Source organism: Rhincodon typus, chromosome 22, assembly GCF_021869965.1.
Source record: "Rhincodon typus isolate 14 chromosome 22, sRhiTyp1.1, whole genome shotgun sequence".
Lineage (NCBI taxonomy): Eukaryota > Metazoa > Chordata > Chondrichthyes > Orectolobiformes > Rhincodontidae > Rhincodon > Rhincodon typus.
In genome coordinates this window covers 11,123,607-11,138,702 of record NC_063353.1, presented here as the reverse complement: position 1 = coordinate 11,138,702, position 15,096 = coordinate 11,123,607, and the positions used below count along the sequence as shown (strand labels likewise).

Here is a 15,096-nt window from a genome sequence, read left to right as displayed (position 1 = left end):
TCTCTCGAATGAATGCGTGTTGTAGGCAGGGTCGAGAACACATCTTTGCAGTGGTGTAGCCACAAGCCATAGTCGTGATAGTAAACGTGAGGGAGGAACACCATCGGGATCCAGTCTACGGGATGCAGAGTGAGCGGGAGACAGTGCAAATGATCTGATGCTGCAGGAAAGCGCCATTGTCTGTGTCAGCAACCTAACCTCCTGCTAGATCTCGCCATCTCTATTAAATGCATTGGGATCTGCAAAGAGGAGCTGTCTGCTCAATGGTGCTTGTTATTGCTTGTTTCCTTTTCGCCGTAAGGGTGAGTGGAATGTAGCCTCAAACTGAGAGGGTTTAACCCGAGGGCGGTTATTTTACACAGACAAACCGGTCTGAAATTGGTGTGATTACCTCGACACTGTGTGCCTTGTATAGCTCTTGTGCGCTTTCACCATCAATGTCACAACGGACTGGGGGAAATAAAAGGGTCGCCCAGGCGTAATCTGCTTTCCCAGCAAAATGAAATCATATTTTCCCCAAGACGGCTATATTCCAGGTTTCTTGCGCCCCATTTACACCTCTTGCTTAAATGTCTGTTTGGATTAACCACTTTACCGAAATGCTATAAAATGACGGAACAATTTTGGTTTCTTTTGCGAAGAGAAGCTGCTCATTACGAACTTGCCTCTCATTGTTAATTTGCGGGGAGAAAAATAACAGTTCGGGTCGATTTATAATCAAGTGTGCTTCCATTCTGGGGAATTTAGCGAAATGAATGCTTCCTTGAATAAATGGGATGAGCCGATAGCAGAGCTGACCTTTCTCCTTTGCGTGAGTTTAAATAGCCCTACTCCCCAAGGCTATACTGTGCCTTTGAAAAGTCCTATCGTAGTCATTTCTGTAGTTATTACTTCCGTGGTTGTAAGAGCTGATCGGAAATTGTTAGCGACTTGTGGCTAATCTATAAATGGATAGATTTGATAGCAGCCATCCAAGAATAGACAGGCAAAAAAAATCAACGACGTCCCAACGGAAAGAAATTACTTATCTGGAAAAGAGAAGTCGTTGCGAGATATAAACTTTTTAAAGATGGGCGCAGTTGTGAATATATATCTGTACAAGCACACATTTCACACGCAGACACTATATGTTACAATGCGCACGTACACTTTTGTATCTCAGGGCACACGTGTCCCTGTGTAGCGTGTGGATAAATCTATTCCAGCAACTGATATTATGATAGACAGTAGGAAGAATCTGCCATGGTTAATTTGTACAAGTCCAGGTCTTGGGATTTGTGGACCATTGGCAATAAGCAGATGATGTCGCTCAAAGCTTCAATGGGTTACATTCTGACCGTGTACAACAAAGTCTCCAAACATAATGCGCTCCTCTTTCTCCCGGGTGCACTAGTAGGAGCTTACATAGTCTCACAAAGCTTGGTTAATCAGTTTTCAGGAACGTACATGGCTCGTTCTTGTTGCCTCTGATCAAGTAATAATGATGTTCCCTCGGATATTGCCTGGTTGAGATGGAGAATTGCTAATCTTTTCAAGATAGATTTATTTTACATCTCCACACACTCTTTTTAGCCTAGGGGAAATACCCGGAAAGTATCAGAAGCAGGCTGACTGTCGACCTGTTCAACTACATGTGAATGCTCCTTCCGTAGGAGTGGGACTGTGTGTTTTTCAGTATGAAATGGTGCATGTTGAATATTGAAAAAATACAACAGTTTCTGATTCAAAACTGAAATGAATTTTGCTTTGAATTATGAATCATTGATGGAGATGCGTAAGAGCCACTTTTTTTAGAGGTACTGTCATATAATGGTCTGATCAGTCTCTTAAACTGGAATAGATCGTGGGTGTGTATCATTTAAGTGCATCTACCTCACCTATTCAGAAAATCTGTACATTTGACAAACTTAAACTGGCAACTCCAAAAATTTCTGATAGCAGTAGAGTAAAATGATCAAAATTGTACTTCAGAAAGATACAACCTCATTGAATAGAGACTGTTTATTGCATGCCTTACTAAATATCATCACCATGATAGAATTGGCCACCTCTAACCTTACTTGAATGATTATATTTGAATTCATATATACAATGATCTGTTGTCTTTTGTTCCAATAAAGACCCCATTAGTTTAATATGGTATTGACTGGAATCTTGTACCATCCAATCTAACAATTACATTTGTGTGCATCTTTTAATGTTGGCAAAATGGCCTAGTGCTTCACAAAGGAAAAATGAATGTGACACGTTGGTTTGTTTGGATTTAAAGAGAACATTACAGGTGAGGGAATTAAAGCAGTTTTATGTGGCAAGATTTTGAGATTCCAACCCAAGATAGCTGCAGCTTCATTAGAAATTTACTTGATTAAGGTGCAACTCCTTGGTACTGATGGATTCAGATGCACGATACTGGGGATTTTCTCACTTTTAAAATCATTTGCTGTTTTAATTTCTCTTCTACTCCTTAAGGGTATTGGTGCTTTACATTTAAACACATCTTTCTGATTGTAATTAAATTGCACTTAAGATTTGGCTCCAAATGTGGTGTCATGTAATGTGGCCTTAGTGAGCCGCTGTATAATTTTGTACAATCTTTATTTGCACCATTTAAATAATGAGCTGCTTTTCAGTAAAGAGGCAGGTCAGAACAAAATTACACCCCATCAATCCAATGAAACAATAAGAATTAATTTCTGTAATTTTCCAGTGAGTAATGAACTTAATTGTATATCTTATGAAATTAAGCTGTATCCTAGCAACTGGTGTTTCATTTTCCTTTGTGCTAAATGCTGCTTTAGGTAACACATGACCTCATCTCCTTACCTTTAGCACTTCCTTCCCACACTGCTGCCCAATGATAAATGTTGCAATGCTCAGATTGTCCCATCTCCTTACACTGAGGCATTTCCCACTTCACTTTAGAGGCAGTCAACATGAAATTAAGAAAAGCACACTGCTGAAGATTAAAGAGCCAGCACATCATCAGCACACATGTACACACACATGCATATTATGTTTGGCTTATTTCCTTTTTGCACCTTCGTAGCTTTCAATCATCTCATCACCACTTTTTAGCAGGCCCTTTGTCTTTGGTTCTGAGCACCATTACAATCCGTTCCACCCATTCCTCCTCCTGTTCTGTCTACAATATTAAAAAACATCAATTTCTAACTCCTTTCAGCTCTGAAGAAGAGTTGTATTGGATCAAATTGTCATCTCTGTTTTTCTCACCACAGATGCTGCCAGACCTTTGAGTTTCTCAAGCACTTTCTGTTTTTATTTCATATTTCCAGCATCAGTATTTTGCTGTATTTTTGGTGAGCTGAATGGCATTTCCCTGATGCACCTTATCAAATTAATTGAAGAAATATGAAAAAAGATGTAGACTAACAAAAATACGATAAAAGATGCAGAATAATAAAAATATATAGTGTAAAAGTCATTTAGTTAATTACTTTTAAAGATCATATTTGACACGTCTCCATTGTGCAAAGAAGCCATTTGGCATATCATATGGACTTCATCCTGAATCCAAGATGTATGCATTTGACTCACACAGTACTGTTTTAGAATGCATTTAGCCTAGATTTCTCAAAAAATGGCTGCAGTCAGAAATCTGGCTTTTCTGTTCATCCTCAGCCTTGATTGACAAAGATCAAACTGTTGTGTGAATACCTCTCCAACCTTCAATTTCTTCACACCAACTATTGATCCAGCTGTAAAGATTGAGGGGCTGCTGATGTTAGTGGTCTTGCCTGCTAATTGATTCAGAATCAATTACCTTGTCTGGGAGTTTCTCCTGAACCTGTAAGGGTGGGGGTACAGAGTATTTTTCTAATCTTTGCTAGAAGTTTGTGGATTCTATATTAGAAACTAAAATATTTTGTTCAATTTTAAGAATATGATGTCATATAAGCATCAGATTATTCCTCCAAAAACAAAAATGCAGAACACTTTCTGTGAAAGTACAAACATTTGACCCATCAAGCATGATGATTGGAAGTCTAGAAAAATTTGCTTCATTTAAACTAGTTTTAACTGGATTGAAGGGAGCATTGTATATTTCAAACTTTCAAGTATATCATTTTTTTTTCTTTCAGTATCTCATCTGAGATTGAAATGTATGCTGATTTAAATACTTTGTGTTCTCCAGTACTCTCATTTATGGTACATTGATTGATAAGCTTTATTCTTGATATAATGTGATTCAAGTCACTCTGCAAATTTAATTAGGAAAAAATACTTTAGAAATAGACTGTGAAAAACTTACATGCAGTGGTTAATCAATATTCCATTGAGCTATTTAGTAGTCAGATTGGATTCACTTGTAAACTTTGTGGGTCAGGTTTTGTCTACAGCACTTTTGTCCATCCCACTAGACTAGATTATGAACTCTTGAGGTTCTTTCTTGTGAAATTTTCTGGCATAAGTGCTCATAAAGCTGAGAGTTTAGACTTTCTCAGCTTCTAATAACGGAAATATATAGCCTATATGTTTGGATGTTTCACAAGCTAAACTTTTCTATAGAGGTGCATATTTTTCCCTGGGCTGCCTATTCTGATTTCCTGGGGTGAAAATTAAGTTTGCTTCTGATGTCAGTCAAGTGTCCTTTAAAACTGCCTAAAAGCATTTAATACTAAAATCAATCCTCTATGATCCTGAAGCTAAAACAAGTTAATGACCTTCAATGTTTATCCCAACAATTGTAAACCAGAGTAAAAACAATTGGCAGGACTAGATCACTGTTCCAGAAGCACTGTCTGACCTGGTTAGTTTTTTTTTAACTCTCTCAAAAATGATCAAACCCATCTACTGCTATTTTAAAATTCAAACTGTAGAAGTGATTATATTGGATATTTTTCATAACATTACACCCTTCATACAGCACTCTTGAAGATTTTGTTTTCTAAGTTATTATAGGAATATTTGAGAGAAAAGATAGTTTGACTGCTTGGGGCAACTGGAAAAATGAAGCCTTGTGATGAAACTTGTAAAAATATGTGTGGAGTTGTCAAACTGAATTGATCCTCTCCCTTTTCTCTACCCAATACTGCATTTTGTAGAAGTGTAATCAACTTTCCTACCACATTTATTGCCCAGACTGTGAAATCCACAATCTACCTTCATGTTTTCTGAGAAGCATCAGAGGAATTTTGACTGAAGCTTGAGAGACAGTCCAGATGGCTTTTAATAGTGGCTGAAATAGTCTACAAACTGTTGCCCATATCACAATTCAAATAATTTATTTGAATTTCAGAAGTGCAATGAATGAAAATGTTGCAAAATAAAATAAAACATTGCTCACAATGAACTTTGGCCTTACAATGATGAAAAACCTGAAAAATTGTCAGTTAATTACTACAAGTATTTGATGAGGACATAATATAGATATACAGTACAGAGGAGGTTTTAACATGTAAATTTAAATAATATTCCACAGCCAAAATTAATATATGCAGAAGAAGTTTGATATAGGGTTTCAAATTTAATCTTCAAAGATTTGCCAAAAAGGCTATATTTCTGCGTATGTATCCCTTGCAGGATTTGTGAGTCAGATTAATGAGGAGAAGTATCTTCAAAAGGCAGTTTTAAAAAAAATCCTTGATCAATGAATGAAACAGAAGAGATGTTATTGCATGTAATATGAAATAAAACCCAGATCTAGATGGAGAACCATAAATCATGGCTTGTAAATATTGTGGTAAAGCACATGAGTGGAGAAAACAATGGCGGAATGTATTTTGTGTATTTAAAAATACACAAACATTTTCTCGGAGCCTTAGACAAGGTGTCACATGGCACACTGGGCAATTGCCAAGTTCCAAGTTAGATCCAAAACTGACTGTGGCAGGAAGCAAAGGGTAATGGCTGAAGCATGTTTGTTGTGAGTGGAAGATTGTTCGTAGTTGAATTCCATTGGGTAAAGCACTGGGTCCCTTGCTTTTCTTGATCCACATCAAAGATTTAAAATGATGTTTAATGAGTGTGCATATGATACTAAAATTGGTCATTATAATTGACCAGGAGGAAGAAAACTTTAGGCATCAGGAATATATTAATGAAATCATCGGGTATGCAGAAATGTAGCAAATGAAATTCCATCTGGAGTAGTGAAATTAGGGAATATCAGTAAAGGCAGTTGACCATACAGATGATAAGATTGTGAGAAATGTAGAGGAACAGAGGGACCTATGAATGAATATCTGTGGATTGCTGAAGATAGCAGGACAAGTAGTGCAGGTAGCTAAGAAGGCATGCAGTATGTTTGCTTCATTAACCAGGGTATAGAGAAAGAGCAGGGAAGTTATGTTAGAGGTGCTTAAAATATGAGGATGGAGTTACGATATTCCCTACTGTTGTGGTCACCACATTACAGTGATGTTATAGTTACACCAGAGGGAACAATAGGATATTAATAGGGATGTTGCCAGAAATTGAGAATTTTAGCTTTAGGGAATGACTGGTATGCTATAGGTGAGATTGTTCTTTTTGTTTGGAATAGATGAGGCTGCGGAGAGATTTAATTGGGATACATATAATTATGAGGTGGCCTAGGTAAGGTGGATAGGAAGGATCCATTTCCTTTAGTAGAGAGATCAATATAGGTGACAGAGGGGTAATAAATTCCGAATAATGGCAGATAGATTAGAGTGGAGTTGAGAAGTGTTGGTTTCTGGAATTCACTGCCTGAAGGAGTGGTGGAAGCCAAAATCCTCATCTCATTTTAAAATATTTGTAGGCATACATTTTTAATGTAACATGGCCAGTAGATAGGATTAAACTGGATAGCTTTTTTCAGCTGCCAGAGACATGATGGACCAAATGGCCACCTTCTGTGCTCTAAATTTTCAAGGTTTTCAGTTTTTCAATTAAGTTAAGCAAAGCCATTCTTGTCAGATCAGCAGAAAATGAAAAAGTTATTTCCGAGTGGGCTGAACATTGAGTGAGATTGGAAGAGATTCAGAATAGCATCCCTATTAATATCCTGGTAAGTGGATAGACAATCTCTAGGTAAACAGAGATGACAAGAGAGCGTGTATTATCATGCCACTATTGTTTGCATGAAGATACGCAACAGGTTGGGAGATCCTAATGCAAACTCGGGGATGTAACCCGGACATGCTCTCAAGCTCATCGAAAAACATACGTTTAGGAAAATGAGAGTCCTGAATTTTAAATGGTACAGCAACCAGTTGTGAGGATTAAAATCTGACAAAACTTTCAATTGATCAAAATCAGTGACAACCACTGGCAACAATTGGCTAAAAGTGTTGGAATGTGTGCTTATGCATTGAGGTTGAGTTGGTTAGGAGGAAAATGAAGTAAAAGTCTGAAGCAAGGTGCTTGTTCCCTCCGATATACACAAAAAAAACTAACAGCATTAATTCCATGCACCAGCTGGAAGAAAAACAATGTGGAGAAGCATGTTGTAGTAAAACCAAAGAAATAAGCTGGGGATCAAAGGAATGATAAGAATGTTAACACTGAACAGTGAAAGAGTGAAGGTAGGCCTTGACCTAAAGATTTATATAAAGAAAGAGAAAGGGAACATTTTCCAATTTATGCTATACAGAGGAACTAGCATTAAGGTCAACAAATGCCAAAATCTTTTGTACTGTTAGTGCAATTTGTAGCTGTTGTAAGTACAATAGGATGACAAATTATCAACATTGTACACATTTGAATTGTCCTTTTTGGTTAAATTGCATACACTAGAATGTTAGATTGTCTTAGCTCCAGAAGATTTCAAGTAGACAATATCACAATGCTAAATGACACTAATGTTATTGTACATGGTTTGCAGACACATTACATAAGGTTGACTAAATCCTGCTGTGTGTAAGAGAATCTATTTGGAGTGAATGAATGGATAAAGATGTGATGGAAATAATACAAAAGGCTAATTTCAATGAAGTTGGACATGGCCAGGGCTATAGCAGGCTGGAGTACATCGGTTCACCTTGTTTTCTGATTAATTTGACTTTCATATCACTCCACCTCTTTAGCATTTCCCAGTTTTGTGTCCAATTTCATAGTGGTACCCTCACGGCAGTGTCCCTACCTATGGTCTAGGAGGCCTGAATTAAAGTCCCATCTGCTCCAGAGGTTAGTAATAAACATATCTGAACGGGTTGGTTCAAAAGGAAGCAAACATTCTGATTAAACTTGATAAAAGCTACAGGGAATTTACATGCCAATTGTATAAAAAAAAAACTACAAGTTGTTACCATGGGGTAGTTCAATGATGGCTGCCACAAAGAGTACAGTGATTACAGTGGGACAGTTTGAATGGAGGACTAAGTCATTGCCACAATGAAGACAATGCTCCAAGCCAGCGTAAGCAAGGGGAAGGTTATGAAAGCTTTAGTTTGGTAACCTGTACAGTTTATTAATCCAGTGCCTTTGCTGCCTAATGATCGTCCATTGAGAATAATGGGATCTGCTGTCTCCAACATAAAAAGAAAGGAGTTGGTTCCTGCAACAGATGCTTGAATACTTGAACCAATCCCAAATTCACTCCCATTTTTGAAAAGGGAAACATGAAGCAAGACTACAGTTTACTGAGTTCTCCTGACTGAAGCATTGATTCGGTCAGTAGACTGCTTTTTTTAATCGAGATAGCGAATCTATGGACCTTTAGGCCTTATGGCTACTACTGTTATTTGTTCATCTGGTTCTTATTTAAGATCAGTATTTTGTGTTGAAGTGGCTTTAGTTCATTGTAGGATCATAGGATGCAGGAGCAGAAGTAGACCATTTGGCCGTCAGACTAGCTCCACCGTTCAATGGTGATCTAATAATCCTCAGCTTCACTTTCTTGCCTTAATGCATTAGTCTTGATCCCATTCCTGATTTTAATTTGCCTACTCAGCCTTGAATACACGTGATGATCTAGCCTTGATAGCCTTCAGCAGTAAAGAATTCCACAGATTCACTGTCCAGTGAGAGAAGAAATTCCTCCTCATCTCTGTATCAAATGGGTGACTTCTAACTCTGAAATTATGCCCCTCAGGTCCGAGATTTTCCCACAAGGGGAACCAACATTTCCTGTCAAGTCGCCAAAGAATCTTGTGTTTCAATTAGGTCTTTCTTCACTTTTTGAAACTCCAGCGAGTACAAGCTGAATCTATTCAACCTCTTCTCATAAGAAAATCCCTCCATACCGAGAATCAACCTACTGAACCTTCTCTGGACTGCGTCCAATCATTTCATATTAACATCGGTGGTGTGTAACAGTACCGAGCAGTGAAAAATATTCTGGGATTTAAGTAAATGTCAAATACACATTGGCTTTATATGATGAGGATTCCTCACTGATTTATATTACAATTTACATAAGTGTAGGGGACCATACTTGTTCTACTTATGTTTTCAAAGGTTTGATTTTACTTTCACCAGTGTAAATCAAACTATACCCGGAAGCTTTAGTAAACACAAAAACAATTTTGCTTATACAAAGCAAGAAGTAAACAATCTGATTAAACAAATCTTTCTTCAGAATATGTGGGAACAAACGGGGGGTGTGCCATCAATAACTTCATAAATGGTGGATAGTATCCATTGCAAAGGAGCAGGGGCTTGGGGTGCGATTTTGTATCCGCATCTGTGCGAGAGCATCTCTCGCTGTCGCTCTCTCTGTCACCAGCAATGAGAAAATCACCCTTGACATATGTGGCAAGTTCAAAATATTCCATTGAATACTGAATGGCTTTCACATTTTTGAACTGACTTTTGCCACATCAAGACTAAGCCCAAAGAAGCAAAACAAAATCCATTATATTTTCTTCTGCAATTTAGTCACACTTCACTGAGCAGGGCTGGTGTTTGTATAGGTGCACAAATTAAATGTTTATAGGGCTTGACTAAGGCATTAATACAAAGCTTTATGACCCTGAGACCTGATTATATCTCATAACGAGAGTTATACATCCTAAATTGTGCCTGCAATATTAAGAAATTGAATTGAAACTAGTATAACCTTCAAAATTAAAAGCCAAAGGTGTCGGGTTTATGGAAACAGTGCCACTAACACGCGGTATTCTAGTTTGCTGCCACCAATCCTCCCCTCTCTATGCTGAGTCTAGGGCCTATCTCATTATTATTGGCAGAGGATACATGGATCCAAACAGAAGAGACATTTGTCATCATAACAAGGTAGTGTATTCAATAATAGCAGTAGATACAGTTTATAATAACTTGCTGGGCACAATCGCCAAGGACCCTTGGGACCTGTATAGAATACATCTGCTCCCTTTGGGTACTCATGCAGAACTCACCATTTCTATCAAAAGACTGTGTGGCATCATCAGTCACTTTAACATGAACATTCACTCCTTTGGAACTGTTACCTTATACAAGAAACTGGCTCAATGTAATAACGCAAAGATGAGATTTAACTATACTACAGGATCACCATTGTTGATTTTTTTTTTTGGTATCCTCCTGTTTGTTTTCCAAATGCAGTGCTGGCTTTGTGTCACTTATTGATGTTGTCCATCCTGTGGGAATTAGTGAAAACTATTTTCACGCCTATGGTCATTTTCTTGCAGGCGCATTTAGCATTCCTCCTGCTCAAGGATATAACCATATAGTGGGCTTAAAGATTCTGTGTCTCAGGAAAAGGTGCATTCAATGTTACTCCAAAACTTTCTGTGGATTATGTTGCTTGCAGCTGAAAGTGTTCCTGATGTGGACCTGATCCATTTTTTTTTTTGAGGTCTGTGGTTGGGTGTTGGAGGAGAATGGTGTGTTGCACAATTATTGCTCCCAGAAAGTGCTAGGAGAGAAAGATTGGTCTTGTCCATTATGACCAGGTAAGAACATAAGAACATAAGAACTAGGAGCAGGAGTAGGCCACCTGGCCGTCGAGCCTGCCCCACCATTTAATAAGATCATGGCTGATATTTTTGAGACTCAGCTCCACTTACCCACCCACTCACCATAACCCTTAATTCCTTTACTGTTCAAAAATTTATCTAGCCTTGCCTTAAAAACATTCAGCGAGGTAGCTTCAAACACTTCACTGGGCAGGGAATTCCACAGATTCACAACCCTTTGGGTGAAGAAGTTCCTCCTGATCTCAGTCCTACATTTGCTTCCCTTTATTTTGAGGTGATGCCGTCTAGTCCTAGTTTCACCTGCTAGCGGAAACAACCTTCCTGCCTCTACCTTATCTATTCCCTTCATAATCTTATATGTTTCTGTACGATCTTCCCGCATTCTTCTGAATTCCAATGAGTATAATCCCAGTCTACTCAGTCTTTCCTCATAATCCAACCCTCTCAACTCTGGAATCAACCGAGTGAATCTCCTCTGCACCCCCTCCAGTGCTAGTATATCTCTTCTCAAGCAAGGACACCAAAACTGCACACAGTACTCCAGGTGTGGCCTCACCAGGACTCTATACAGCTGCAGCATAGCCTCCCTGTTTTTAAACTCCATCACTCGAGCAATGGCAGATAAAATTCCATTTGCCTTTTTAATTACCTGCTGCACCTGCAATCCCACCTTCAGTGATTCATGCACAAGGACACCCAAGTCCCTCTGCATAGCAGCGTGCTGCAGTTTTTTACCATTTAAAACATAGTCCATTTTGCTGTTATTCCTACCAAAATGGATGACCTCACACTTATCAACATTGTACTCCATCTGCCAGACCTTTGCCCACTCAGTTAGACTATCTATATCCCTCTGCAGACTTTCAGTATCTTCTGCACACTTTGCTCTACCACTCACCTTAGTGTCATCTGCAAATTTTGACACACCACACTTAGTCCTCAACTCCAAATCATCTATGTAAATTGTAAACAATTGTGGTCCCAACACTGATCCCTGAGGCTCACCACTAGCCACTGACCGCCAACCAGAAAAACACCCATTTACCCCGAATCTTTGCTTTCTATTGGTCAACCAAACCTCTTTCCATGCCAATACATTACCTGTAATACCATGGAACTTTATCTTATGTAGCAGCCTTTGGTGTGGCACCTTGTCAAATGCCTTCTGGAAATCCAGATACACCACATCCACAGGTTCCCCCATGCAAGTAATGTCCTCAACTAATTCCACCAAATTAGTTAAACATGACCTACCCTTCATGAACCCATGCTGGGTGTTTCCAATGGGACAATTTATATCCAGATGTCTTGCTATTTCTTCCTTAATGATAGATTCAAGCATTTTCCCTACTACCGAAGTTGAGCTAACTGGCCTATAGTTACCTGCTTTTTGTCAACTTCCTTTTTTAAACAGTGGCGTCACATTGGCTGTTTTCCAATCTGCGGGAAACACCCCAGAGTCCAGTGAATTTTGGTAAATAATCACTAGTGCATTTGCTATTTTCCCCCATCACCTCTTTTAGTACCCTGGGATGCATTTCATCAGGGCCAGGAGACTTGTCTACCTTTAGCCCCATTAGCTTGGATCACGGCTCCCTATTTTTAAAATCCCTCCCCTCCGGGTCAGTTGTAGCAAGTAATATTTTAATTGCTTCCATATTAGCAGAAAGCAATCATGCTTCAATTCGACTTAATCAGATCAAACATGAAGGAGAACCAATGCTGAGCTTTTCTTGAGTGAAATGATGGGGGTTTAATTCCCAAACAAAAAGGAAAAAAAAAAGAACGTGGCAAATGCACACAAAGTACAGGAACTGAACTTAGAAAGGAGGAGTCAGGAGTATTCGCACAGATAGGATGATAAAGGGTGTGCTGTTTACAATCTTTAAGTAATAAGGGTGAACACATGTGTCCTAGCTGCTTGGTTAGGTGCCCTGTTTTCTCAGAAGTTTGCACATACCCTTGATTTTTCAGTCAATCAAAGTTTTTTTGACTTGACTTTGTCACCAGTGCTGAATTACTAAGCTTGAATTGAGAAGGCAGCTTTCCATAACCTTGCTGTGTTCAGTCCATGTTGCTTTCTCTCTTGCTAGTTGCTCAAAGCAACCAACTGAAATATGGTTCATTTATATATTCCCACACTAGCTCCATTGTCTTTTCCAACCTGAACACTCTGCAGCTAACCTTTCAGTTTCAATATGTGAAATTGTTGTGTACATAAAACGAGACGCAATTTTCTTGTCACTTCATTTAGTTGATCAGCGCTCCTTGATTTAAAACACTAATTCTGCGAGAGCTGTTTTTATATATTCTATGTGCCTTTTAAGGGTTTCTCAGGTGATCACAGCAGCAGTTTTAGCCAACAACTGCCCTCTATTAATGACAATTTTAATCCATGAATGTCTGAGGATTTTAAGTGAAATGAGGAAAGCTGAAGATTGATAGACCATTTTCACTACAATTGTAATAAAAGTTTTTTGCCCATCTTCCTGTACAGACAATTGTATTTGATACTGGGACACAAGTTGAAAGGAAGCAATGATTGTCCCCTCTATTTAAATTTCTCCCTCAGCTAACCCTGTCAAAAACAATCTAACTAATCATTTCTGTTGCTGCTGCTTATGGGCTCTCACTGACGTGCACACATCTCATTTAGTAACAGCAATGGCACTTCAAAAGTAATTTATTGGCTGGACATCGCTTCTCGATTTCTAGAGAATGTGCTGGTTAATGAACGCAAGTTCCTTTCTTGTATTGTATATAGCTGATTTGCCTAATATTCAGTGATTGCGCTCTCCCCCTCTCGGTCTCCCTCTCCCCCTCTCACTGTCCCTTTCCCTCTCCCTCTCTCGCTCCCTCTCTCTATAAGCTAAGTTACAACTTTCCTAAATTTGTCAGTGTAGATTTACCAGTTAGTGCATTACAGCTAAACTAATGTGAAGTGTGTTACTCCATGCGATTCTGTGCTGTTGAATCTATGGGAATCCAATCTTATTTGAGATCCCGTGTACACAGTGTTTCTGGCCTGAATTGTATTGTCAAGAAGGCATGTGAAGGAGGGAGGGTGGTCAAGCTGGAAGCTTGGGCCAAAACTGGCTGCAAAACCACATTACAAATCAGCATTATTAGAGGACTGAAACTCCTGTCTGTAGTTGAAGACCTTTGAAGGGCAAGAAATGGCCAGATGAGCAATATCTGAACTTTTTTGTGCTGGCAGTGCTTGTTCCCTGATTTTAAAAATGACTTCCTTTTAGGTGCAGTTAATCCCAATGTTTGATTGCAATCCAAGTCTGTAAAAAATAATATCTCAGCGCAGTTATATTGTATGTGCTACACAAAGCATTGATTGGAACAGTTACATTTCTTTCAATCAATAGATCTTTTGCAAAGATAGTTAGAGAAATAAAGAACTTGCACTTGTATATCACATTTCATGATTTCTGGGTGCCCAACAATACTTACCAGCCAATGGTGTAATGCAAGAAACACAGTCCATTGACAGTAGAATAGCAGGAATAAATATTCACCAGGGCATCAGCTCTTGACATGGTAAGAATGGGATTGCTTCACAGTGAGCGGTTACAACAGGGCCTTGGTTTAACACTTCATCCGAAGGATGGAAGCCTCCCTGGATATTGTACTGAGGTGTTGACCTGGCTTAAGTTATTGAAGTGGGAATGGATCCCACAACTGTTTCGCTGGAAAGGCTGAACCATAGCTGACTCACTTCTGTGATGGATAAGGTTTAGAAGAAAGAATTTGGGCTGAATCTTGCGTCCCTTTGACTAAGGGTCAGTCTTGTTGAGTTTCTCACCGTGAGGAGTAGTGAATTGTCTCGCTGCATTTACCAAACCCGCCTCACAAATCATCTACTCTGCCCTTTTTTCATCTGGTTTCTAGTTCCTTCCTAACACTCACTGCCCCCAGAGCAACTCTTTGGAGCCATCTGTAAAAGCCCATTGTGCATCTGGATAAGCACATTGCTGCCCTGCATGCTTGCTCTGGACATGGCAGACAAGGGAAAATTGGTGCCCTGCTTTACTGGAAGTGCAGAGGTGAGGCATCCCCACCCCACCCAGACTGGCATTGGAGGCAGCTGCTCCAGCCTGATGTAAGATTGCCACATGGATCATTGCAGTCTCTGGAGGAAAAGGTCAATTTCCTTTTCCATGCTACCAGTGTAAGTATCACTATCTTTTCTCTGATACCTCTTGCATTGTCTCTGCTGCTGTGCCCAACTTCTACCAAGGCACAAGCT

At 39.1% G+C, this 15,096-nt stretch overlaps 1 protein-coding gene across 1 annotated transcript in view; it reads left to right on the top strand.

Annotated features, from left to right (window-relative positions):
• The first annotated feature begins 227 nt into the window (after nucleotides 1-227).
• Nucleotides 228-15,096, top strand: part of ptpro (protein tyrosine phosphatase receptor type O) — a 160,337-nt gene continuing 145,468 nt past the window's right edge. The window contains exon 1 of the mRNA XM_020510969.2: nucleotides 228-302. Within this exon, the coding sequence (XP_020366558.1) occupies nucleotides 228-302 (75 nt within the window). The remainder of the gene's footprint in view (nucleotides 303-15,096) is intronic.